Source organism: Gamsiella multidivaricata (assembly GCF_025024155.1).
Source record: "Gamsiella multidivaricata strain RSA 2152 chromosome Unknown BC939scaffold_25, whole genome shotgun sequence".
Lineage (NCBI taxonomy): Eukaryota > Fungi > Mortierellomycota > Mortierellomycetes > Mortierellales > Mortierellaceae > Gamsiella > Gamsiella multidivaricata.
In genome coordinates this window covers 331,646-357,680 of record NW_026251733.1, presented here as the reverse complement: position 1 = coordinate 357,680, position 26,035 = coordinate 331,646, and the positions used below count along the sequence as shown (strand labels likewise).

Below are 26,035 nucleotides of genomic sequence, written 5' to 3'. Positions count from 1 at the left end.
CATATGTGGACGTATGGGTGGGGCTGCAGGGTGGCAAATATTTTTGAGAGGGCCGTGTAAAAAATTCGGACGGACCGGACTCGCGCGTGTGCAAGGGTCCCCCGATCTGAAAAGAGCCAGCCAGCCAAATGGGACGGTCCAGTTTGGTTTGCACGCGATTGAAATGTTGGATTGTGCTCTGCACACAAAAAGGAGAACAGCACAATCATTACTCACACTTCCCTCTCTTTACCTTCTTTCTTCCTCATTAGCTCATTCATTCATCGTTCACCAGATCAGCTGCTACTACTGCTTACGCGCACATCGAAACAACACAGTTCACAGTACAAAGGCGGCAACACCGTTCATCCTCGAGAACATTACAACCATGGCGTGCACAACAGTCCGCTCGGCTATCCTCGACAAGGCCACGCCAATAGCATCCATCTCTCGCATGCTGCCGATAGCCACCAGCGCTCCCTCCAGATCAACTTCAACCGCATCTACAATCGCTGCAACGACAGCAGCAGCAAGAACTCCACTCGCGTCCGAACCAATTGTATCCAGCACGCCTTCAACACCCATTTTCTCAGCACCCACGTCTATTCCTCCATCGGCCGTCCCTTCAAAGCCCACGCCTTCAGTGCCTCGGCCAAGATTTATCCCAAGGAATAGGCGGCACTTGGTAAGTATCGTATATGAATTTCACATGCTCAGTCCGTCCTCACTGTCGAGCAATTGACGTCAATTGGTCCCTCATGAATAGTTGTATTAAACTGCTTTTATTTATCGATCTCACTAATGCATTTAGACATCATCTGGTGGCGACAGCAACAATTGGGCGATTCTCTTTCCAGGTACTGTTCAGTGAAAGAAATGAAAAGCGATTGAAGGTCTGGGACAAAGATGCCATAAGGGGGAAAGAGATTGAGAGAGGCATTAAAAAATTACTGTGATGACATTGATGGTGACGGTGCCAGGGCGCAGTGGCAGTAACAGCAAAGAAAGCCAGGGTTTGTCTCTGTTGCCAGAAAGAGAAACCCAAATGACGAAAAAAGAAAATTGTGGGGAAGTATTTGGCTAAAACTGCATTGTGAGGATGACACTTTACGGTATTTGCAGGCGCTCTCCTTTGCTCATCTGCACATCTGCACATCTGCACATCTGTATGACAACAAGTGCGCGAGTGAGTAACCAAGTGAGTTACTCGTTGAGTGAAGTGACTGGGCAAAAACGAAAGCGCGCGATCGTACAATCGTGGAGATGTTCCCAAAAAGAGACCAGCCGGGAGGATGAACCTTCCTATTCCTTTTTGGCTGGATCGGGATAAAATCGCACCTTATTGCCAAAAGCATCGATGAACAACGGAAGATAAAATGACCCCAATTAGTTCCTGGGGGGAGGGGAGCAGCTTTCCCAGCCAGCCAACGGCGACAATGCCTCTCGAGTGCTGTAAAGAGAGAATTGGAGGGTATCAAAATATTCTCACGATCGCTTTCTGTCTGTCATTGATTCATCGATTGATGAAAAAGAAAAACTCCGTCTATAAACTGGGAGTCTTTGTTGGCTCCACTTTGTTGCGCTGCAAGTGAGCAAAATTTATTTTTGGTCTGACGCTGCCATGACAAAATTATACACAGCACGTCTTTTGCGGTTGTCGTCGTGATCCCAAAGACATTATTCGCTCTCTCTAATGAATATCATCCAATGGTTCCTTGCTGACTGAATATGCTTTTGCTTCCTACTAATAGGCCAAGGATCGCAGTTTGTTGGCATGGGCAAGGACTTGTACGACACATACCCCGTGGCACGTCAGGTCGTAGACGAAGCAGACGACGCTCTGGAGGGTACGCTCAAGAATGTCATGTTTGAGGGTTCACAGGAGGATTTGACACGGACGGAGAATGCACAGCCGGCCATCTTGACGACCTCGATCGCCATGCTGCGAGTGCTTGAGAGCGAGCGCGGCTTCAAAATCGAGGAATCATGCAAACATGCCCTCGGCCACTCGCTGGGAGAGTACTCGGCCCTCGTTGCCACCAAGGCTGTCGCACTTCGAGATGCCGTCAAATTAGTCGTACGTGTGCCTTAATAGTCTTACTTGTCTTGCTGTTGCACTATGCGTCATCGCACTTTCTGCCTTTTAACACCACATTCTATCCCCTCTCTCACTTTTCCAGAGACTTCGCGGACAGGCGATGACCAAAGCAGTGACCAACAAAGGAACCACAGCCATGTCGGCGCTGGTCGTGCGTTCGTCGAAACTCGAGGCGCTTCTCAAGGCCATGGACGAGATCAAGGCAGCATTGCCTGCTGGGGAAGTGGCGGAGATTGCGAACATCAACAGTGTAAGTTCATTGGTTCTCTTTTGTTAAGAAACCAGCTGCAAGAATATTATGATTCGTCATTCACTTACGCATTTATAATCATTGGATTCATTGCTGCCCGTTTCTAGTCGTTCCAAGTTGTTATCAGCGGCACTGTTCGCGGAGTCGACCATGCGTCAAGATCCCTACAAGCACAAAAAATTGCTGCCAGAGCTGTAGACCTGCCAGTCTCGTAAGTGGGAGCCGATCAATTGCTTGTCAACACCGAGGCCATTGCCCTATTATGAACCTAAAGCTCATCCTCTCGGTATTTGCAATTGTAGGGCGCCATTCCACTGCAGCTTGATGCAGCCCGCGGCTGATAAGATGATGGAGGCGCTCAAGGATATCAAATTTGAGAAACCTGTCATCGATGTGATTTCCAATGTCACTGCCAAGCCTGTAAGTTGATCGATGCATATTGCCGGGTATGCACTGGTGTCTGAGTGCGACAATAATATGAATGGGTTTTAACATTCAAAACTGTTGTCGTTCTTTTCTTCGTTGTAGATCACTCGGGTTGAGGACATTTCGGATCTGCTGGTCAGACAGGTGACAGGAACAGTTCAGTGGCACACGAGCATTGGATATCTGCGGGACCAGGAGAACGTTCACGACTACATCTCACTAGGTCCCGGCAAAGTCCTCGCCAATTTGCTCCGCAAAGAATACCCACTGGATTTCGTCAAGTATGTCCATTTGCAGTGGTGTCTGGCCATCCGTATTTCCCAAAGATAGCATCCATCGTTGCTGAAAATATACTGACTGACCTATTTCTTTAATTCCTTTTTGCGCATTTTCTAGGACCGTAACGACCGCTGAAGACATCCAACAGTGGGCGTTGTAAAATACACCTCCCACAGATATAAGCAAAAGCACACCCACCCCACTCTTCAACCAACTTTGTATGTACCATGCCAGACCCCAGCTTCTATAGATCATTGCCCATTGCGCAACATAATGGGACAATAAAACTACGTAAAGCTCCACGAGCTATCTGCCTGTGCTACATGGTCGCGTTTCAACCGCTATATAAACGAATCGTGTCCGTTAATAGCGCGTCACGAGGAAGATGCCACAGTGGCCATGCGCGTGAATGAACGAGGGCAACCATCGTCCTTCGTCGCTCCATTTCCTTTACTTCTTCATCCCTACGCCAGCAACCAGTCCGCGTCTGATGTACGGCTCCTCGGATACCACGTCACCTAAACCAGCCGGTGCAGCATCACCCTCGTCATCATCCTCTGGACCATCGACCACACCAGCAACACTAGGCTACTTTTGCATCTACAACCCCGACTTTGGCCCGACGGACGAAACTCAGCATGAGCAACTTCTCTACTATGTGGCACGCAAGACTGTGTCGATGGACGTCAAGATGCGCAATATCGGACTCTCACAGGGACTCGTGAATTTTGCTCGGTATGAAGGAGCTGCCTTTTTCGCTTTGGATTGTCGCTTGTATGGATCTGTGTGTTGACTAAGCACATGGGGTCAACTGTGTTAGGATATTCTCACCAACGGCGCCGTGCGAGAATGTGCACTCACAGAAGAACCGACTGGCATTTTATGAAGCCGAACCTGGGTACTGGTTACAGTTGGTAAGTGAAGGGTTCCCTTACTGCGATCTTGATCCTTATGGGCTCCAAGGACAGAACGACTAATTTGCATGGACTTCCTCCTGGGGATAGTGTATAGAACTCGGCACGATAAAGCGATCTGTCAAGGGCTCCGACGGAAAGAACCGTATCATCACTGAATATCTCGAGCACGAAGTACACGACACTGTGGTCACCGCGTTGTTAAAACAGGCCTATGCGATGTACAAAATCGCCAACGGAACCATGGACAACCTTGTGCAGACACACAATGGCAATACCCGGCCGCTACAGCGCCGATTGGAAGAGTTCTTTGAATCGTGGGTCCTGGGCTGGGAGTTCGAAAAGACCATGACGCTCGAGCGAGCATTAGACGGGATTAATTATTTACCTCTGAGCAAGGCTGGATACTTAAGTGTCGATCGACTGATGAAAAGCGTACGGGACAAGTATCAAGGATGGATCACACATTCGATGGTAACTTTTGAAGATCAGTTGGTGTCGAGTGATATCCGGGACGAGGATCTGAGAGCCGCCTGGAGGCATGTCGTGCAGCTGACGGGATATGAGGGGTACAGTGCACAATCGGCATTGGAGCGGAGAGAGGAGGAAGAGTCACGGAAACGGAAGGTAAACTAGATCGATTGGACAAACGAATGCGCCAAAAGGCTTCCGAGGAAGTTTTGTCCGATGTACTAATTGAGTGTCTTTCGTTGGGATCTAGACCTCGACATTCAAATTTGGAAAATCATGGTCCAATACCGGTATCTTTGGATTCTACAGGGCGTCGACTTCTGCAGGAACACCACCGACGACACCACCATTGCGTCCAACGTCGCGTGTCAATTCACCTGCTCCTTCGATCCGGAGTGTCGAGGGCGTGATCTCCAGCAGCTCAAACAGTCTTTCTCCACCAGGGGCCACAGGCACAGCAGGGTCGAGTCCTCGGCCATCAGAAGAGTGGGAGGTCATCTTGGCGAGTGGCGGGAATGCGCATGTGAACGCTCTGTGGTTTGGAGAATCTAATGAAAGCGAAGACGTGGAGGAATATTTTGGCATCATATTCAAGGTAAAGAAAATCAAACTCAATCGCAGGGAGGAGGAGGGGGGGTTCTTTTGTATGAAATTGTCATGTTAACTGATTGTATCTAATTCTAATTACAGCACAAGAGCGGACTCAGCTTGTCGTTCTTCGCGCCTGTCACGCAGGATGAGTCTCAACGACTGATCGACGAACCTAAACAGTTTACTGAGGAGCTGGAGGATTACATCTTAGGTCTGGTTTATGATCCTCCATTATTAGACCCTAGCGAGAACACGACACGGTCGTTGTTGGAAGAAGTATCGAGGCAGATGATTAAGGAGGCGAATGCAGCTCGCAGCCTAGGCGGCACAGTAGCGAATGATAGAGAGATTCGGTTTTTGTATTTCAACAAGATGAACCTGGCGATCAAGGCGCAACTGGGATTGCCTACAGGGAAGGGGGGAATTAATATGGCATCAGATATGGCTCTATCGCTACTGGATATCAAGCAGGACTTTGACCGGTAAAAATCTGAAGTGATTTGCTTTGAAAGACATGGGCATCGGTATAGGTGTTCTTGACAATGACAGCACTCTAAATCTTTGATTCTGTGTGTTATTAGGATGCCGGACGCCACAGAGATTACGACTCGGTCACCCTCGAATCATTGGATTGTAGGCAAGCGATTTGAGGATCGGGAGGTTTATATGATTGTATCGCGAAAGGATAGTACACTTGTTCAAGTTGAAGGTACAGTGCTCTGATCCTTTGTCTCTGATCTTTCCACTGCGAAGAAAAACATCACTTGTGTATTGATTGACCTTTTTTTTTTTTTTTTTTAATGGTGATAGATGAGGTACGAAAGTTGACATCGCTGTACTTTAGCGGCAATACAATGTCTCCTTCATCTACGATGACATTGACACGTTCAGCAATGTCACCTGTGGCGAAGTAGACCAACTATGTAATAAAAAATGAAAACACAGAACGCTACCTGTGTCGACACCTCTGTTATCTTCCAATAGTTTCTTTGCGAGTTGGCGAATTAAATGCATTGACATTTTGCGACACTTTGCAATATCCTCGGACAAAAATTTTATTTTGTTGACGTGCTCATAAGCTGAGGGGTAGTGATGATCTATGGTCCATATTGAACAGGAGCATCTCTTGAATTTGTGTAGCGTTGGAAAGTTACGTACGGGAAGGTATCGTAGGCCCATATGTTCATGTTCATCATCCGTTTAGTAGTGTCGCTGATGGTGCTGGGGCGAGTCACCCTGTTGACAAGGCAGAGGGTCCATTTCCTTTGGATTGGATGTGGTGGATGCAATTGGATATCGAGGGCGAGGAAGAGTTGAAAACGATTCATATGTCGGGTGTTGATAGCTATCTTAGTCACTTGCTCCAGGGCGCAGGCTAGCATCTCCTATTCGAAGGAGACGAAATGAAAAAAAAATGGCGGTTCAAGCTGCCTATTCCTCTCAGCTATGGCGTAGGTTGGCGAGGCCGTGGTTCTGCTTCAGGGTAAAGGGATGATCCTTGAGTAGGTCCGGGTTCAACTTGTAGCGACGATGGCGTCTCAAGGTGGCGGCCTCCTCGAGCTCGAGTTCATTTTCCTTCTCGAGATCCTTCTGCAGATGACGGTGATCGATCTGTTGAAGGATTTCCATGAGTGTATCTTGTGAGCTGCACTTGGAGGTCACGGTGTTGGAGGTATCGATGGATAGATCGCAATGATGGTGCTGGTGCTGGTGCTGACGATGGAGGCTGTTGTGATGAGATTCCTCGAGCGAATGGGCTGGCTTGATGTTCATTTTCCTTTGCTGCTGTTGCTGCTTGAGGAAGGAAAGTTTCTCGTAAAGATCTTTTGCGGGTACGTCGTGCGGATCACTAAGACCCATGGTGTACTGCATCATGTGCTGGTCCGTCAGGAGGATCTCTATGCTGCTGGTCGAGGTCGAGGCCGCAGCGGCATGGAGGGACATTTCTTCGGTGGCCATATACTTTTTTTGACCGTATATTTTGAGGGAAGTAGTTTTTTGGCTCCTGATTTTCTGGTTGGGCGATGTTCGTTTGTGTCGTCGGGATGAACTGGGGGTTTGCTGTGCAGTTTCTTGTTCTATCGTAAGGATGATTGAAGAGAAAATAGGAAAGAGGTGCAGGGGAGGTCCATGGTATTTATGTTCTGCAATGCACTGCCACTCGACGCTACAACAACTTGTCTTTTCAGGAGCCATGGCGAACTATTTCTATCTTGCCACCAAAACAAGGGGGCATTTGTAATCCCTGTGCTTGCATCGGCTATGTCTGTTTGTGTGTTATTTGTGCCCAGCAGCCACGACAAACAACTTCGTTTCGTCATTTTCTACAGGTACAGACAGAAGAAATCGTGGCTTCTGGTTGTCGTTTCCTTTAGCCGTTTTTTTTTCGATTTTAGTGCAGCAATAACTTCGATGCTCTGCTGACTCCGTGAACAGTAAAGTCGGATTTTGTCACGTTTGACCAATGACGATTTTTTCTTGTACGCGTCGATCGATGTCATCTAGGCGGGGTCACTTGCACAAGACGTATGTATGCATGCATGCCTTTGGATCCTGTGCCGCAGTCTTCGACAACTGAGTGAAGACGCTCGTTCCGCTTCAAGGACCACGATCGCGACCGGTAACATCTTTCGACTCGGCGAAGGTACACATCCAGGGACCCAAAGATGATCCCCATAGCAACTTGCATCAACTGCAAACACCTGATACGGGAACTGGCATTCAAGAGTGAAGGTGGAAATAGAAAGATTCCGTAGATCCTCCACAGATCGTAAAATCTTGCCATTGAATATATACTAAAAACACTTAACGATGCAGATCGGAGTCGCCATGATGCTGCTGCAGCGTACGTGGGGGCGGGCCATCGTATCCTTCAGAATATTCTGATCCAGGTATCGGATATGAACCGTACAGTTGGTGTTCAAGGATCTCTCAGATCGTATCCTCGCCTTGTTTCTGCAGCTCTAGAGACACCATTATGGATCCTAAATCTGGGCTATTCGTGCTCGCGTTCGTCATCGAGGGCTCCAAGGGTGCTGATGGTGGGCTTCAGGTCTTGTACTGGATTTATACATCTTATGATAACGAGGATGTCCCGAACGGTTCCTGAGAACGCAATGGCTTGGAATCATGCCATTACGATTACTCTGTGGATGCAAATGCGGACCAGCAGTTCTGCAATAAAGCATCGAGAGGGCTCGCACGTTGGCGCAGCGTTGCAGGGGACGGTCATAATGGTGGACGTTGTTCATGATCGATTGTGCGGTTGCCATTTTGTGCTAGCTTCTTATTAACCTTTAGAAGTCGATGCTCTAATCGTCCTGTTACACTAGATAGCGTGGGATGTAGCCTTGTCCTAGGCTTCTCGTCGCTTTTCCATCCATCATCACAACATGGCTGTCATTTGTGTCACAGACGATATCTCGTCTTTTTGGGCAGAAGGAAATCCCAACTGGCATTGACGCATGGACCATGCCTGCGACCACATGATTGTCTAGAACTCTTCCTATATGTGTGTCATCAGCCTCTTAGCTATCCATGACGAGGATACGACTGGAAGCAGATGAATTTGAAGGGCAGAAGTTCTTCGTGGGCTGAACCATTAGACGTACATGCCCTTGATATCTGCCAACAACGGATCGCAAAGTATGCCCAAGGATGTGTATATTATATTTTCCAGTCGTGATGTTGCTTGTTTAGTTGAAGTGTAGAGAGAGCTTTACTCTAGATCTGTAAAGCCCAGCCCGAGGTATCCCACCATGCCCCAAATCCAAAGCACGTTCCTCCACCACCAACTCCAATAATTCTTCCGCGGCTCGTATCGACTGCAGTTGCATGGCCCACCATAACCAGCTCTTTGAAGGATGATGGGCACAGGTGCTGGAATGTTCCTGCGCTCGGCCGAATCTCGATCATGGTCTCCTGCCACTGAAGCAGCCCCGGAGAAGAGACGCCTCCAAGGACCCAAATCCGGTCTTCACCAACCGCAACACTTGAATGGCCAAATCTCGGCTTCAACGGGGCACCATTATTTGCTTTGACCTCGATTTCTCTTGCTTCCGCCCAACATTGCCGGTCATCATCATTGATACCTAAGGTAAGACTCCAAACTGTGCTCAACACCTTCTCGCTACTGCCGAGGATGCCTCCTACTACGATCAAATTATCCTGACCTGCTTCGTCCTTCACGACCACGGAGCTGTGTGAAAATATCCCACGCAGCCTTTGCCTTTGATCCACTTGTCTCCACCGGAAATGACCCCATTGGCCCTCCTCAATATCGAACGCCCATACCTGATCATTCGCCTCGCCAGACTCAAGTCTGCCACCAAAGACGACCATCATCTCTCTGTCAGCAATAGTCACTATATTGGCAGTATGCTTGAATAAGCCCTTCGGTATTGAGCTGTCACTCTCCTGACTGACTTTAGCGCGCCACAAGGGGTCCCATCCGTCCTCGGGCGTATATCTCCAGACGTCGTTGTGAACTTTGGTAGGACCATCCCTGCCACCATAAACATAAATTGCCGACCCGTCGAGCGTCGTAACGGCGGAGTGATGCATTCGAGGTGCTGGCCCATTTTCATCTCGTGGCAGCGTCTCTACTGATCCTTTGACGAGATCCAGACGCATCATGGAACCGAGCCGTGTCTGCTGCGAGCGTGCATGGAATATCCTCTGGTCTTCCTGGTAATCTGTTGTGTCCAAACCGAATCCCCCGAAGATGTACGCATGATCGCCGAGAATAGACACGGTGTGGCCCTTCCGATTGAGATCCAGTCTTGGGAATGGGTTCTGTCCAGCCCAATTGACTTCAATAGAGGAGATGGCGGAGTGTGGGGTCATCGTAGAGGCGTTGTTGATATTGACATAGCTTCCTTGATCAACGTGCTCTTCTGACAAATATGTGGGATCCTGGAGTTTCGTTCGTAGGCTGATGTGCCGAAGGACATCTGGACTTCGAATCGGAACCGGCGAGTTGCCGGATGTTGTGGAAGCGATGGCGATAAAGTAATAGGAACCGATCCAGTATAGTTCGTCGTATTCATCAAAGGGCTCGAGCTGTGATATCCGCTGATGGTCTTCCTCCATAGGCATGACAATAAAGTCATTGAGTAGGTTCATGTTCAAGATGTCGCAGCTTGGCCAGCCGAGCGTTTGGAATCGATCGCGGTGGTTTTCTAGACTTCGATATTTGCGTAGTGTTTTAAGCGGCGTCATCGTCCTTTCAAAATGCCTAAACATGGTCAGGGCAAAAGGCTGGAGGTTTTCTTCGTGGTCGGCATCAAATGTCGGGATACATTGCTCGTGAAGGATGAAAGTGGCTATGGTGAATCAGTAAAGGTCTGTTATTAAAGACCATAGAAACTCATGTAATCCTTAGAAGAAAAAGATCAGTTGAAAAAATATGGAGTTACCTTCTGGATATCCCGCAAAGAACTTGATGACAGCATCCGATTCATCTGCTTCAAGATATGCAAGAACGACCTCGGAGACTACTAAGATCGGCATCCCGATGGGTCCATTCTTCGAGACGCCCGCATCCTGAAGCCCTTTCTCCAATTGGTCCAGCTTTCGCAGATCAATGCCCAGACAGGAGTAGGTCTCTGAGACAAACTCTGCAACATCTTCTCTGGATGGATTTTCTGGGAGAAGACTGCGTAGCGTATCCTGATTCCTGACCATGTATAGTCGCTCTGCAATAAGTGTGGGATAATCGATGTCGATATACTTTAGCTTCGTCCTGCTCTGCTTGCTCTTTCTCAGCGTGGCTAATCTGAAGAAGGTCGGATCGCTGTGAGGCAATTGTTCAGAATTCCAGTGATAAGGTGGTGCTGTTAGCTCAGGCACATTGAAGGGAAATCGTAAGGGCATATATAAGGCGCGGTAAACGTTGCTTACAATCCGCATCCAAGACTGATTACAGCACACTCGTCCACGCCGAGAGACTCGCACTCGACAATCCAACCGTCGACCAGAGCGCGAATGCTCTCGACCCGCTGGTAGTATGCGCGGTTGATCACTGGAGAGCGACGACAGGGTTTTGGGACCACATACTTGAGCATGAAGGGCGAGTCTTTTTCAGTCACCCCCGGCACATGGCATGGATCCAAATAGCCCAGACGCTCAAGACTCCGCTTCGAGGTGATGCTTGAGGTGTTTGTGCCTAGGAGTGTTCATAGCCACCAGACAGTTCAAGTTTAGCCTCCAACGCCTATCCGTTTGACATCTAGCGTTTATGACTGGCCCTCGTGTCACTCACCTTGAACGGCGAGATCGGTGGCCTGATCCATGGTTAGGAATGAGAGATGCTGAAGTGTGAAAGAAGCCTTCTCGTTCATGTCTTGGTGTCTGGCCAATCTCGCGTTTCGCTGGTGTGTTAAGGGCTGTGCTTTCGATTAAGGTTCGTGCTTGATGTTTGGTGCACATATTATGGTCTGTTGTGAAGGAATAGGGGCTAGGGGATCACCAGTTCTGTAAAGACTGTAGCATGACCACGGCATGGACTCTTCAGCAGCGTAACTGCGCTCTGCGCGAATAAGGGGAACTGTTTTTTTATCTCATCATATGGCATCTTCTGAAGGGGGATGGGGATCGTTGTCAATGCCAAAGGGGCCATAGAACCGTATGTTGAGGGCGTACAGAAGTATACAAAAAGCAGAAGGAAAAAAAACCACCCCCTCAAGGGACGAAGCGCTCCGAGATTGACACAGTAAAGGACCATAAAAGACGGGTGATCACACTTTTTGTTCTCTCTTTTCCGACTCTGTGCTTTTCGCAGCGCCCGTTTCTTCAAAGCATTCCTCCGCACCTCGCCTTCAGGCCACTCTCCTTGCGGCGCAAGAAATAAAGCCCAGAATAATATTTTGCAGGAGAATGATCTTCGATAGTCAATAACCACGCCAAAGTATGTAAACGACTGAAATTATTAGGGTATCTTTAGGAACAGCAGTGCTAAACATAAAATGATCCTTACTCTTTCGGCACTCCTCCAAGGCAGCGACAATATTCATATCACTACCGCCATCCGCAATGGACCCTGCCAAGAATACCCTCACAAGCGCATTGCCACGTCTGGTACGAGGTCTGCTACTACTCTTGGTCACTATATCTTGTGTATGGGCCCTTCCCACGAGCATGACACCAGTCGACAGCGGTGTTCCTCTTGATGTTGGGCAACATGTCAGTATATCGACGCAAAATTGCGCTTTGGGAGTCGCGCTCATCATGGTCGGCCTCGTCGAGGTCTTCTATGGGTTCAAGTTCATCCGATTAACTCTCTTCGTCGCCGGATTTCTGTCCTGGGGTAAGCTTCTAGTCATTGCTAGTCATCATCGTAAATCCAATATAACACGCCTGTAACCTTAATAACGGTCATATACCGTATTCTCATTTCTGCCGTGACTCTCTATAGCGGTTGCTGCCATGATTATCATGGTTGCCTTCCGGTGGGATCTGGTGTACACGACATTTATGCCACAACATTACTATATGTGGGTCTGGCTAGTGGCAGGTCTAACCGGAGCAATTCTATCTTTTCGATTCTGGGACCTTGGCGTCACCTTCACTGGCGCCTTTGGTGGTTTTGCCGTCGCCATGGGCGTTATCGCAGTTGCGAATCTATCAATTGGAAACGCTGGACGTTATGTCATCCTGGGGCTCTTCATCCTTGGAGGAGCCGCCATCGCCACATTCTTTGAGCGCGTTTTTATCATCTGCGGTACGAGTTGCGGCGGCGCGTTCATTTTTATGTTTGGGGTGGACCAGTTTGCTCAGGTCGGATATCGCGAGATGATTGTCATTTTCGACTTTACGGGCAAAACGCTCAATTACCATCCCAGCCTTCAAGTATATCTGATGCTTGGCTTTTCATTGGTCCTGGCGGGCCTAGGGATTGCATGGGAGTTTTGGCACCATGCAACACCGCTTCTAATGGATCGCAAGGCGATTTTTCGGATATATGGAAGGCCGTTTGGGAAGCGACCTAGGAGGCTGGTCGGACAGAGAATTCATCACCACCTCAAGACACGGTCAGGTATATATACATACATCACTGGATGTCACTGCTTGGAACGGTGGGGTACCGACGATGTCCTTTATGGTGACGATTGGAGTGCTTCAGAGGTTGGTCACCCCGTACCGTCCCAAAGTCCGATCGCGGAAGAGCCGTCGCCGATGGAGGAGATTGGACAAGGCCATTCCGGTCAAAAGGAATCCAAGACGATGCCTATGGAAAGCAGCAGCGATGTTCCTTTGAAGTCGGCCCCTGTGGAGGATGGCGGACGGAAGCACGCTGGTTCCACAGATCATCCGCTACCGGAGGCTGCCAAGAGCGAGACTGACAAGCACGTCTCTCAGCACTCAGGAAGCACCAGGTTCACTCGCCATGCTGAAGGCCAGACTTCTGGTACAACGCACATTATCACACCGACCACCACCCGCATAGAACGCACCGAGCACTCAGAGCACTCAGAAACTGGACTGCCCAGTCATTCCACAATACCACAAGCTGAGATACATCATCCACTATTTTCTCCGCAGCTCGGTGCACGCACTGTCGAGTTGCTACGGCTAGTCATAGAGGAGATTACCCCAGGCAGTACTATCTCAAGGGAGTTCCTTGCAGAGCATCCGCACGCTAGGCCCGCGGTATCCCCTTCGATATGGCAGACGTCCTCACCCGCTTCCGAAATCGGGTCTACGTCTGAGCTGCTTGGTACCCATGGTCTCTACACGCTTGAAGTTTCTGATAGTGCCTCGGAGTTCCGCGAGTCCCAGGAGAGCGATGGTCCCGAGGAGGAGCATGAGGCAGCCGGGCCGCACTATGCCTCTGCATCCAATAAATAGTATCATCATGGGTGCGAGGTACTTGAAATTATGGTTTGACTTGTTTACACAGCTCCTTGTTCACGTTATTGGCCACAGATAGTCCGTGGGTTGGGCGAAAAAAATTTAAAGATGCAGTGTTCAATTCGTTCTCTCTCTTCTTTCTCCAAAGCGCTTCTCCACATTCGCCACCGCTTTCCTTCAATCCCATCCTCGACCTCCGCTGTTTCCAGTCATGGTATCCCCTGGCCAAAAGGGTTCGACACCCACATCGGGGGCCCCAGTCTCGGCGTCCCTCCTACCCATCTCCACATCCTCTGTCGCATCCAGCTCGAATGCAGGAAGATCCAATCCGTTACCGAGGCGATCCCTGGTCCCTGAAGCCCTTCTATCTCCAACCATTGACTTTCCTAAACCTAGATCCATGAATCGCACTCATCCATCCGACTCCCTCAATTCTCCCACATCTTTTCACATGAAATCGTCGATGATGGTGCGACACAATGCAATGTCAGATCAGCAGGAAAGCAGTGGATCAGACGATGAAGAAGACGTTATTGCAAAATCAAAAAAAGATGTTCCATTAGCAGCGCAGGCATGGCGACTGTACTCCCTGGCCAAGGACTCGTTGCCGAATGCCCAAAGATTGGAAAACCTGACATGGCGGCTAATGTCCATGACTTTGCACAAGAACAGTGATAGCAGACAATCTCTCGCTGTTGCTGATGCTGCTTCCGGACCACCAAGGTGTGTATCGTTGCATCTCGTCACTCATGCATTCATTCCACTTCGCCGACTCTTTTTACAAGTGTTTGTAGTTTTCATATCGCATCAAAAATGTTTTCATACTTCCTTATCTATCTATATATGGTACGCAGGGTATGTACCTCTAAAGATGCGTGAGATAGACTCTCACTTACCCATCTGCATCCTTTTTAAGCCAAGTTCCTTTCTGGGAACTGATTCCACCAACCATTGTATCTTTTCCCTCGTATATCTCCATATCTTCAAGCATATCTTTGCGTCTACGAGCATAAGCAGATTCGGTCAAAAAAGATGCCACGGACAACAGTTGGGAAAAAAAATGTGGGGTGCCTGAGCGCTATGATGACAACAAACAAGACGTGGAGGGGCTATTGGGCTGAACCTCTTAGTGGTATCGTCTTCTCCCTTAATCTCCTTTTTTTCGACAGAACTCAAAAGGGCTTGTTGTCAACAAAAATAATTGATTGTCAGATACAGATTACAACTAGGCCGCGGTCTCTAGAACAACATAGATAAGAGAGGACAGCGCGGTATTGATCGAAGCACTCGGGCGGTCCTTGCTATCATTGAAAGTGTCGTTAGAGTTTGGTCCCCTCTTGCTCACAGCTCTGGGCAGCGTGCCGAGTAGCTGGGATTCAAAAATTCAGTTATCTCACTCTCCAGACACTATTCACCCATTTCATCTCGTTGTTTACGGTCAGGTCGAGAACGAACAATGGTGTGCATCCCTTTCCTAATTGGCGAACCAAGGTCCTTGGACGTCCACTGCTCCTCTTTTTTTTTTTCTCTTTTCGACACGGATGAATGTTGAATGTTATTTCTCAGTCGAGAGCAATTAAGGCAAACCGCGTTTTATAACTCAGACTAACATACTGGCATTACCTCTCCATCATGCCACTCCCAGCTCTATGGATACAGTGAGCTCGCTCGATTCTCCATATCCAGCACCATCGACAATCCCTCCTTCTTTCGCATCCATCACCACCTGCACGAATCCAGGTAGTGGTTCTGAAAGCGTGTTCCCTACTCCTTCATATTATGGGAATGACACATCGGCCTCATTTTCTTCCTACAGCCAGTACTTCGATGGACAAGCGCTTCCAGCCAGTGACCCATATTCAACAAATCTATATGGCGATACTGAGCCTCGGCGACTCACCCCTTCGATGTCACTCTCGATGCATGCGCTGCCAAATGGGATCACCCCTTTCGCCGCAAGCACCCGTTTTGAAGGCCATGCAAGTTCTAGCCTCATTGACCAGTCATTACAGAATAATACCCGGGCGGAACTGAGTACCCGAAGTCAGGTACTTGTACGCAATTGCTTTTATTATTTGTGGAACAACCATCATCGAGCCTTTCATATACCACGAGGAAAGTGTATTAAACACGTATACTTACCTTTCCTCCCCCCTTGCAGGCGTATGATATCAACACCATTAGCTTATCTACCGCTTCTATTCCACCCAAATATTGTACATCGGCCACAAGCGCCTGTTCATCCTTGGCTGCGCCCTTCCTATCCCCGACTCTCGATACATCAACGTCTCATTTATCGAACTATAATGACGACCCGCCTGCAGTATACACTCCGACTTCTGAACAACAGCTTCTGCAGTCGATCGCGGATATGGAAGCTTTCGACGCTGTTGTCAACGACTTGAGAGTCGCGGAAGGCGTTTTTTTCACTTCTGGATCACTCGGAAATGTTCCTGGGCTTCGTAATTCAATGGAGTTTATTGGTCCTGGACATCCATTGGCATCCAACTCGTCTTCACAACAGTATCCCTTCGACCAGCAGCAGCAGTACAACCAGCATTTTACAGTACAGATGCAGGGCGATTACGGCGGCACCTCTCTGTCGATGGAAATCCCCAGGGGTTTGATTCCTCCGAAGGACTCGTCCCTTTTTACACCAACGCATCCAAGGAGCTCAGGTCCTGGGGCACTATCCTCTTATGGATGGTCGAACTCTTCTGAACAACCTGCTAATCAGCGTGATCAAATGACAATCCCCACATCACCAACGTTCACTTCTGAGAAAAGCTCTCTCGCGCTGGCTCCTTCGTTTGATGCAAGTCAACAACAGCCAATAGAAATCTCCGATTCGACATCCACAGATTCGGACACCGAGGACGAGGATTTTGCTGCGCCCATCGCATCGACACAATGCACCAACTGCGACACCCAGACCACACCGCTCTGGCGTCGAGATAAGGAAGGGAACCCGCTCTGTAACGCTTGTGGCCTGTTCCTGAAACTACACGGGCGCATTCGACCGTTGAGTCTCAAGACTGATGTGATCAGGAAGCGCAACCGACGGGGACTCAACTCAAAGAAAAATGCGGCGAACACGGGGGCTGAGAAGCAGACGGATGTTGCGGAGAATAACAATGATGAGAGTTACGTACACCAGGCTCCTGGACGAAACCAGCAATCTACAGCGGATGTTGCTGGTTGTAAGGATGCGAAGCACGATATGGAAGGCTCACTCACTAAGGATTCCTCAATCGCTGGAGGACATGGACAGGCACAAGCAGACAAATCGACTCCCATGCCATCGCGAGACCCATCCCCAGTGCTTCGAGGCCCCACAATTGGATACTTTCCAGCGCCTCATACGTCTCCGAAACGGCAGAGACGCTTCTCCAACGATGCTGGTGTGCAGTCTAAAAAGAAGGAACTACACCAAAGACCTCGAGGTTCGATTTCTCAAAGCACACCTCCATCTCCATCACGGCCATCAAGTGGTCGACCCATGAACACTCCACTTGATCTACAGGACGCCCTTCCATCACCTCTTCTGTCTGATATACAGCGACTTGTTCAGGAGCAACATCAGCAACTTCAACTGCAATACCAGCTTTTAGTCTTCCTTTCGCAACAGCATCAGGAACAGCAGCAACAGGCATTATTTCTGAACACCGCCGACAACAATTGGCCTTTTCAACCGCCACTATCTCCATCACCACTGACATTACTCCAGCAGTCCCAACCGACCACGCAGCCTGTGCCGCAACCACCCGTCCCAATCATGACGACCACGAATATGTACAGCAAAATCTCAACACCTTCATTCGACCTCACAACTGCTGCTGCTATGTCCATGGCATCACCATCTCCCGCAGCAATGGCGCACTTTCTCAATGGTAATGGCATTGCGACACCACAGCAGTTGTCAGGACCGGGAGCAGGACCGAGTGCCGGAGCCATGAGGATGAATATGCCCTCTCCATCGTCGAACGCGGTTCTGTCCCCAGATCAACAGCAGCAAGCGTATGCGATGCTCTTGCAGCGGTTTTTGACGAGGATGGATGGACAGTGATATAGATCTCGTTCAGAACAATTACATTCATTGTACATATCTTTGTAAACCAATTTTTCTTAGGTAGCAATGTGGTTTATTCAAACAGTCAAGCAAGCAACAGACAAAAGAAAGGAATGCAAACGAACTTTGTCGAAAACAGAAAGAGGCATGTTACAAGGAAGCAGACGAATGCGGAAAAAAAAAAAGAAAAAAAAAAAAAAAAAGCAAGCCAGCCGGCTAGCGAAACAGCAATGTACATAGGAGAGAGCTCCACTCGAGGAAAGCGAAATACGAAAAGCGAAAAAGTGATAAAGTAAACAAACAAAACAATAATGCATGTACAAGGAAACAATGACAATAAATACGAAAATCGTGCACACCATGGCGAAAATACATATTGCGATTGCGGGCCATCCAAGTGGCCATTCGTATAAGGCCTGCTCTTAAGAATATCACATCACTGGCATTGGCAGTCGCTGTTGTTTCCATGGAGTCTTGTTCAGCATCTGGCGCTGATGTGTTTTGGCATGTTGTGCTATTGATAAAAAAAAATAGAAAATAAAAAATTAGCATCTCTTGCCAGTATTATTTTTTAATGAGAAGATAGTAAATCATGTAGCGATCGAAACGTACAAAGATTGTCTGAACGTGAGAACCGCTTGTTGCACCCAGGAGTCGTGCATGCAAACGGCCGTTCCAGGGTATGCGTCTTGATATGTCGCTTCAAGTGCTCCAGCCGCTTGAACCGTTTCATGCATCCTGGGACCGAGCAGCAATGATTCTTGGCTGATGATGTTGAGCCACGAACACGCCCTTGACCCACAGTGGTCATTCCTTCTCCTCTGGCCAACATGCGCTGTTGACCCTGATGTAAATTAGACATCATTACAGGACTCCGCATAGGCATCATTTGCGGGGACATCATATCCATGGACATATGCGGCCGATAATGATTGTACGGTTGAGATTGCGAATGCTGGTGATGATATCCTCCCGAACTAGGCATTGATGAAGCATGCATCCGTGGCGACATAATTCCATGGCGCGCAGAAGGATGATCAGCGCTATATCCAGAAATCGAATGGCGATGCTGATGATGACGGTGCTCGCTATACATCCGCGCATTTACATGGCGAGTGCCCGGGAATGGGTTTCCATCCTCGTCCATATTCATTGCACTCAAGTACCCATCCGAACGACCTCGAGAAGGGACCAATGGTGGAGATACCGATCCGCTCATATGTGGCAGAGCACCATATGGAGCATGGTACGATGGCCTATATGGATCAGCCTCGACCTTCAGCTTCTTTGCTCGCAGCATCTCGTCCGCGCGGCCGTACATTGAGTCACGTCCGTGGTGCTCAGATCGATCCCTAAGAGGGACAAAATGAGAAGCAACGAACCCCATCGAGGAAGTCTCGACGTTCGGTGAAGGGGCGCGCGTAGGCTGAGTGGGTGACTCGCCATTGGGGTTAAGGTTCGGCTCATCGTGGCTGCTGCCTAGCACGACCTTATAATGACCATGATGGTGATGGCGGGGACTTGGTGGCGAGGAAGTCGGGCTCGGGGACCGGAGACCTGGAGTGTAAAGGCTGTGTGAGTCCCATGTTAGATGGCGACGGCTCTCGTGGTCGCCGTTATGGTCGTAATTGTGCTCATAGTCCCGTTCGAAATTCCGGCGGCGTTGATTGTACAAGGGAACGTCATCTGAGTCGCTAGAGACAACTTTTAGGTCCAACTTGATCGGATTGAGCCTTGGGAGTACGGAGCCAAGGTTACTCCTCAATGGCGCTGTGGTAGAGTAGGATTCTGATGCTGAGACCAGGGACTCTGCTATCTTTTCCTTTGGGGAAGCCAATGGGTCGTCCAGAGGGTGCATCCTCAATGGACTGCGCTGCTCGCGACCTGGTAGGAATCCCTGCGATGACAGCTTTGGTGAAGTCTTGGCCTTCTCAAGTCCGGCGCCGTTGTCACCGTCGGCCACCTGGTGTGGATCCCGAGGCGGTGTTCTGTCAGCTCCATGATTTACATAGACTATTAACATGTTACAGTAGCGTTAGACGGAAATAATCAGAAAGAGCGCGTCGTGGTCAAGGCGCTAGCAATATCATATACCAGCTTCACAGCAATATGAAGTGTACTTACTTGATGCATCTCCATCGTGGGCGATGCCAACCGAACGCGACAAGGAAGATGAGTTATACATATTTTCGTAGTCAGAATATCCGCCATGGTATCCAACCATCCCTCCCGTTGATGGTCCTGTCCCATGCTCCGATCCTGCTTCCAGGGGTATATAGTCATTTAACTCCATTATCATGTTTCGATCGAGCCTAGGCATATGCATGGTCTTCTTGGTATGTGTTCTGAGATGCGCAGAAAAGTTATCAGACCGACTGAATGACTTATCGCAACCCTGAAATTCACAAACGAACGGACGCTCCTTCGTATGAACCAGCATGTGTCTTTTCAGATGCTCATATCTCTTGAAACTCCAGCCGCAGGTTGGGAACATGCAAGGATGCTTGTTGGCTGTAGAGCAGGACGAGTTGGAGCTGGCATTAGACGAGACAGAGTTATTGCGGTGCTTGTCTTGGACCATGCCGTTGCCGTGGTTATTGATCTCATAATGGAAATTGCCATTACGATCCAGTCTATCGTGATCCATTGCGCCGGGGTCATAGTGCTCGCTGTAGGAACCATGCATGACATATCCTGCTTGATCCGACTGTCCGTTGTATCCATTGCTGCTCCTGTATCTCATGTTGGTCTCGGCATAATAGTTGTTGCGATGACTGGACCGCCAATGATCGCTGCGGGGCTCGGCGTAATAATGTGGTGGTGAGGCGCGCTGATGCTGCATATTGGATTCGTGGTGAGCAGCCCAGTCGTTGTGGGTGTTGTGGATGGATGAGAATGTCTCTTGTTGGCTCAGTCGTCGTTCTCCTGGCTGTGTGCTTTGCCGCTCTGAAGATATTGACACGGGAACCGAGTTTCGACGAACACGTTCTATTTTGGTTCGTTTAAATAATATAGAAGAAAAAAAAAGATGGTTACGAGACAAGGATTAGAGGGAGAGTCATTCGGACAGCGCTTGTGTGGATCGAAAGGGGTACATGGGTGCATTCACAACCATCCAGGGGTAGGGTGACGTCGGCCGGAAGGAGTGTTTAGAGGAAGATGGGGTTATCAAGGACGCTGTATTGCGCCCAGTCTGCCATGGATCAGTAAGTCCAGCAGCTTAAAAAAATAGGAAGCAGAGACCATAATTGATGATATGAAGAGCTGAAAGGACGGCACGAGGGAGTGCAAGTAATAGCAATAGATCTATATGGCAAGACTCCGATCGGAGCAAAAGCTCATTCATATTCATAGGGCATTGATGTCCTCGATGCTACGATCCTAGGAAGCCCTGTCAGACGCCACCATTTTCTTTGACAACTCATGAATTGCTGATAGAGACGCATATACAGCTAGAGGCGCTTGGGCGTTGACCTACTTCGGCTGCCTATGTATTGCGATATGGAATCGACTGGATATTCTGATAGTGCCTCCATCCTGATATGTTTATGCTTACTCGCTACCTCTCAGGTAAAAATGGTGTCCGACGCTCTATCTAAAAAATCGTACACAGAGGCGAAGGATCAAGGCGAGGGTGAGTGAGTATGTTGTACGGTCCGATAGTCTTTGTGCGGGAAGAAGTGGGAGTAGATGATAAGGATGAGAGGCGAAGTGTGTGGTGGCGATACGCAGGGCAAGATCGTGACCGGATAGTGGCGCCCCAAGTACCTTGTCCCAGATCAAATGATCCTTGAGAAAAGGATGAGACTGGGTAACAGTTATGGCTTTAAGAGATAGAGGAGAGAGAGAGGATAAAGTAAAGGATAGCGGAAAGAAACAGAAAAAGAGAGAAGGGAAGAATGAAAGAAAGGGAGATGTTGCCTCATCGAGGACTTGCGTGCGATAATAAACCTTCCTAGGTATCGTCTTATTCAATTACAGTACAGCCGTAGGGGTAAACGAGGTTGCGAGGCTTTGAATGAGGAAAAAATACGAACTCAGGAGAGGCGATCTGAACCTGAGCCAAGGAGAAGGAGGCGATGGACAAGAGGGACAGCGGACAATTGCCTTTCTTCTGTAGAATGAAAGGGAGAGGAGGGAGATGGGATTATTTGTCTGGATGGACCAGGGGTGTTTGTTCCTATCCCATCCCGCGAATCTGAATGGTACAGTTGTTGGAACTCAACGCGCACAGGGCTTGTGTGTATGATGCAAGACCGAAGAGAAATCCTAGAAGATCCATGGAAGGATTACTGGGCCCATCCTGCATGGAGCACGCGAAGAATTTCGCGTCCTTGAAGCTCAGTGATGAGCAATTTTTTTGAGAAGAAAAACGACATGTGTATTCATATAGGACGCCGCAGATCAGATCTTACAGTGCAATCTTAGGTTGAAAGTTAGCCTTGCAAGTGCCCTACCAGATCAACGTACAAGTGGGTCGAATGACAAGAGTGAAGCGGGGACCGGAGGGCCGGAAAAGGGTGTGAGAATGAGCTGAGGAACTGACGATGAGGGGTGGAGGAGGAAAAGAGGAAGAGAAAAGAACACTTACGGAGCAATGTCTCAACGGAGATGGTCTAGGGGGACCGCAAGGAAGGGGGGTTAGAAAGGCACTGAGAAAGTGAAGAGAGAGAAAGAGAAGTGTTGACAGGAATCAAGGGGGTAAGTGTTCTCAGGAGAGAGTGAGGTAGGGAGGGATAGAGAGAACGCGGAGCGAGAGAAGGCAAAGGAAGGGGGAAGGAAACAGAGTCCACACAGGCACAAATAAGGTACAGGGGGAGGAAGGGGGTGCGTGCATAGACTTCATATACTTCGCATGTGTACGTGTTTTGCATGCGGTCACCAGGGACTTACATCGGATACAGGGGGCGGGGTGGCTGTACCTGTGCAAGGACTAAACGGAGGAGCACCCAAGAAAAGCTGTTCTGCTGCTACCAAGGTGGATCTGCAGTTACCAAGGTGAACCGGCAACCCAGGGATCACAGCTTAGGAAATGCGCTGTACATTTTACGAAATCCTGGGTGAGTGAAAAAAAACGAACAAATAATCGTTGGGGCGAATTGAACGATTCTTTTCCATGTGTATGTTTGGATTGTACATAGTCGAAGAAGGAAAGGCAACCCCACGAGGCAAATCCTTTTGACGGGTGGTCTATGGAGAGTGTCCGCAGGACGTCTATTTGATGACATCGCATTGAAAGTGGTTTCTGCATATCTAAATTTACTCCAGGAAAAAAAAACCAGGGGGTTAACCCATCATGTCTTCCATTGCGTACAAGGATATGGACGAAGTTGCTTGCGGAAAGGGGCTAGTGGGTAAAGACAAACTATGAAAGGAGCGAGGTCTGATCCAGTCGTAGCTGGACACATCTCCCTCACGCTCATGAGCGAAGGGGCAAAACGTACATGGGCATGTATAGTACATGCACAAGCACGGTGTCTCCTCCGACTCTCCACCGGGCATCCTTCCATAGACTTCATCCCCCATGTCCACCCATACGATCACACGGTGAAGACTATTCAAATGAAATCGAAGCCCCTGGAGCTTGGGAAACACGGTTTCCTATCTTCGGCTTACAGATTTGTCGGATGACTCTGATCCCATTCCAACAAGCTCTTGGCGGTGGGTCAACACAACTGTATCATTTCTATATAAAAATAAAAATAAAAAGAACCGAAGCGAGGACAGCTCTTTGGAGGACTAGGAGCAATCAGGGTTGATGCTCTTGAATACAAACAAGTATACACGTTCAAAAGAGAACAGGAATCTCCTTGGTGTCATGATTATCGACCGGCAACAAACGTTGTTCCTACTGCTGCTGTGCTTAGTTCTCGTAGAAATCGATCTCTGCCAATGGTCAGTGATTGATGCTTTCGTTTGTTCCCCACCACTCGACGAAAAAGAAAAAAAAAAGACACCGCATGGGTCAGAATTCCGTATTGTATGCAAACGAAGCCAAATCCATACATAGTTGGGAGTACCATCTCTTTTCTTAACCTGCAGCAAGAAGTAACACACGAGTCCCGAGAGCGCTACGCCCGTAGTCCATAGCTGCGGTGGTCACGTAGTTGTACCGCCTCTACCACCGGAAAATGTATTTCACGCAAAAAAAAAAAAAAAGACATGTAGATAACAACGACACAGCAGCCAGAGTAGCACGGGCAACAAGGCGCCAATTAAGAAGCCATTAAGTACAAGGGTCCAGCTCCAAGCACTTTGGAAGGTCCAATTATATCCTAGATTACAGATGTAGAGCAGAAGACCAACACGCAACTTGCTCACGACGCGTTTTTTGGCACTTACTGCTCGTGTTGCGGTTGGTCCAGGGGCGTCCAGCTTTGGTCCACATATTAAACTGCGACTCTAGCAGCCAGTCAAGTTGTCGCTAGATTAATCAGTCCAGCGAGGATTGAGATCACTTGCACTATGAACATAATTCTAGGCGGGAACTTCACGTTATGCTCTAGTTTGAGATCCCGCGTGAACTGCAAACGCCTAGATGTTGATGACGTATCCGCAAGCTTTAAAAGCTACATTGGCGACCGGGTGTCCGGACATCAGGCATTCAATAACGTAGTCAGTGATCATGTTCAGTCCTGGCTACTGGTTTGTGATTGCCTGAAAGACACCCACGGGGAGCGCAACGGTGAAGCCGATTACGAGACGGAAAGGTATTACCATGGTAGGTAGTTCCATTTTACGGCCACAAATGTTAACAAGGACAGAGAGATTATGTGCAGCAGCGCGTACCACCTGTTACGTACGTTGTAAGTAAAGAAGGGCCCATTAATGAGTACCCTACATTGCGCTCCTTGTTGGGTCCAGCTGAGAACATGTACACCATGCCATTGCGGCACTTCCCTGTACTCCATCATCAAGCGTGAATGGGTTTCGTGGTCTTTTATCGAAATAGCTGCTCTGCATTGGTCCCGGATATCCTTCCGTGGTGCAATCTGACATGTCTCAGCGTCGCTGTCACTCCTACGAACCCGACTCCTTAGCTATCTGAACAACAATGATGATCACCGAAAGGAGAAAGTATCTCAAATGTTTGAGTCCTTCTTTTGGTTCATAGCCTTGAAATGAATTCTCAAAAAAAAAGGAGTCTATGCAAAGGGGTCTATAGGCTTTATACTTGGCCGGGCCAAGGACGTTGTTGGTCATATCTATGGCCTTGTTATAGCCCGCCCTATCCTCCTTCAACAGCTCTGCGGTCAAGGTCAGAAACATATTCAATCCCCTCATAAATTGAAACGGTACTCTGCAGGAGTAATAATCCATGTCACCAGCACGAATCCCACCAGGATGTCCGTCTGCGCCTACCACGCGGTCACCAACGGTGGCAATGCCGATGCCGAAGTTGCCCAGTCAAACGGAAGCGTTCCGATTCTCAGGCTGTTCGGCGTCATGAGCTGCGACAGCATAGCGCTCTTGGGATTGATCCAGCGCAAGATGGAAGCAGCTATCAGGATCAGGAAGATATAGTCGGTGAACCAATACCATGCATATGAGCCAGCAGCGACACAGCCAAAAAACAGAATCCAGTCCATCCATTACCTGCCTCCTTCTTACCTTGGAGCTTCCGATCCACCTGTACGTGTGTCCGCATCCTCATGTATAGTCCTGAACAGGACCATTGTTACTAAATTAGCTGGCCAGATCATGTGTGCGGGCTTGATCGGAGGCTTTCTGAGTATCCTCGCAAGAGTGAAGTCTGTGATCTGGGTTATGAGGATGGATATGAACCCTGCGAGAAAATCCTGGCCACTGCCGTAATACTTTCTCTGAAAAACTATAACATTGACTGCATTGGCGCCTCCTGAGCAGCATGTCGTCGCTGTGCCGATAAGCGCGTGCCCCTTGATGTTGAAGGACCCTGGATCGAGAGAGCATCACTTTTCAAACATGTGAAACTGCTGGGTGGACAGGACATTGGGCATGAACCTAGCTATCGACAGACTCACCGATAAGACGACGGTGTAAGTGATGGCAATTGGATTTTGGCGGAGGCAGAAGAATCGGTTGACAAAGGGGACCAAAAGTGCAAGAGAAATCATGTCCGAAATGCG

General features: G+C 48.8%; 9 protein-coding genes across 9 annotated transcripts; 5 read left to right on the top strand and 4 right to left on the bottom strand.

Annotated features, from left to right (window-relative positions):
• The first annotated feature begins 1,569 nt into the window (after positions 1 to 1,569).
• On the top strand, positions 1,570 to 3,347 carry BC939DRAFT_448661 (malonyl-CoA-transacylase). Its single transcript, XM_051555266.1, has 6 exons — positions 1,570 to 2,056; positions 2,160 to 2,327; positions 2,435 to 2,538; positions 2,630 to 2,747; positions 2,856 to 3,034; positions 3,150 to 3,347. The coding sequence occupies exons 1-6, from the start codon at positions 1,754 to 1,756 to the stop codon at positions 3,190 to 3,192; spliced, it is 915 nt and encodes a 304-aa protein (XP_051413294.1). The 5' UTR covers positions 1,570 to 1,753; the 3' UTR covers positions 3,193 to 3,347.
• Positions 3,348 to 3,405: 58 nt separating this feature from the next.
• On the top strand, positions 3,406 to 6,019 carry BC939DRAFT_448659 (uncharacterized protein). Its single transcript, XM_051555265.1, has 7 exons — positions 3,406 to 3,767; positions 3,853 to 3,946; positions 4,037 to 4,573; positions 4,668 to 5,012; positions 5,108 to 5,490; positions 5,590 to 5,717; positions 5,819 to 6,019. Exons 1-7 carry the CDS (start codon positions 3,442 to 3,444, stop codon positions 5,920 to 5,922), a joined length of 1,917 nt encoding a protein of 638 aa, XP_051413293.1. The 5' UTR covers positions 3,406 to 3,441; the 3' UTR covers positions 5,923 to 6,019.
• An 18-nt stretch (positions 6,020 to 6,037) lies between these two features.
• BC939DRAFT_448654 (uncharacterized protein) lies at positions 6,038 to 7,097 on the bottom strand. Its single transcript, XM_051555264.1, has one exon. The coding sequence runs from the start codon at positions 6,965 to 6,967 to the stop codon at positions 6,449 to 6,451; it is 519 nt and encodes a 172-aa protein (XP_051413292.1). The 5' UTR covers positions 6,968 to 7,097; the 3' UTR covers positions 6,038 to 6,448.
• A 1,467-nt stretch (positions 7,098 to 8,564) lies between these two features.
• BC939DRAFT_448652 (S-adenosyl-L-methionine-dependent methyltransferase) lies at positions 8,565 to 11,336 on the bottom strand. The gene is made up of 4 exons (XM_051555263.1): positions 11,271 to 11,336; positions 10,910 to 11,174; positions 10,426 to 10,802; positions 8,565 to 10,332 (listed from the first exon to the last, which is right to left on the bottom strand). The coding sequence occupies exons 1-4, from the start codon at positions 11,299 to 11,301 to the stop codon at positions 8,732 to 8,734; spliced, it is 2,274 nt and encodes a 757-aa protein (XP_051413291.1). The 5' UTR covers positions 11,302 to 11,336; the 3' UTR covers positions 8,565 to 8,731.
• Positions 11,337 to 11,792: 456 nt separating this feature from the next.
• On the top strand, positions 11,793 to 13,869 carry BC939DRAFT_128944 (uncharacterized protein). The gene is made up of 3 exons (XM_051550047.1): positions 11,793 to 11,915; positions 12,005 to 12,314; positions 12,423 to 13,869. Exons 2-3 carry the CDS (start codon positions 12,041 to 12,043, stop codon positions 13,853 to 13,855), a joined length of 1,707 nt encoding a protein of 568 aa, XP_051413290.1. The 5' UTR covers positions 11,793 to 11,915; positions 12,005 to 12,040; the 3' UTR covers positions 13,856 to 13,869.
• A 104-nt stretch (positions 13,870 to 13,973) lies between these two features.
• On the top strand, positions 13,974 to 15,304 carry BC939DRAFT_128947 (uncharacterized protein). Its single transcript, XM_051550048.1, has 2 exons — positions 13,974 to 14,581; positions 15,077 to 15,304. Exons 1-2 carry the CDS (start codon positions 14,070 to 14,072, stop codon positions 15,099 to 15,101), a joined length of 537 nt encoding a protein of 178 aa, XP_051413289.1. The 5' UTR covers positions 13,974 to 14,069; the 3' UTR covers positions 15,102 to 15,304.
• A 1,450-nt stretch (positions 15,305 to 16,754) lies between these two features.
• BC939DRAFT_388779 (uncharacterized protein) lies at positions 16,755 to 16,919 on the top strand (the record flags this gene model as incomplete). The annotated part of the gene is made up of 1 exon (XM_051551871.1): positions 16,755 to 16,919. A coding segment is annotated over one exon (165 nt), but the record flags the coding sequence as incomplete, so codon positions are not given.
• A 1,597-nt stretch (positions 16,920 to 18,516) lies between these two features.
• BC939DRAFT_377061 (uncharacterized protein) lies at positions 18,517 to 18,690 on the bottom strand (the record flags this gene model as incomplete). Its single annotated transcript, XM_051551697.1, has 1 exon — positions 18,517 to 18,690. A coding segment is annotated over one exon (174 nt), but the record flags the coding sequence as incomplete, so codon positions are not given.
• A 280-nt stretch (positions 18,691 to 18,970) lies between these two features.
• BC939DRAFT_476289 (uncharacterized protein) lies at positions 18,971 to 20,769 on the bottom strand (the record flags this gene model as incomplete). Its single annotated transcript, XM_051558578.1, has 3 exons — positions 18,971 to 19,015; positions 19,036 to 19,940; positions 20,052 to 20,769. The coding sequence occupies 3 exons, from the start codon at positions 20,767 to 20,769 to the stop codon at positions 18,971 to 18,973; spliced, it is 1,668 nt and encodes a 555-aa protein (XP_051413286.1).
• Positions 20,770 to 26,035: the final 5,266 nt, after the last annotated feature.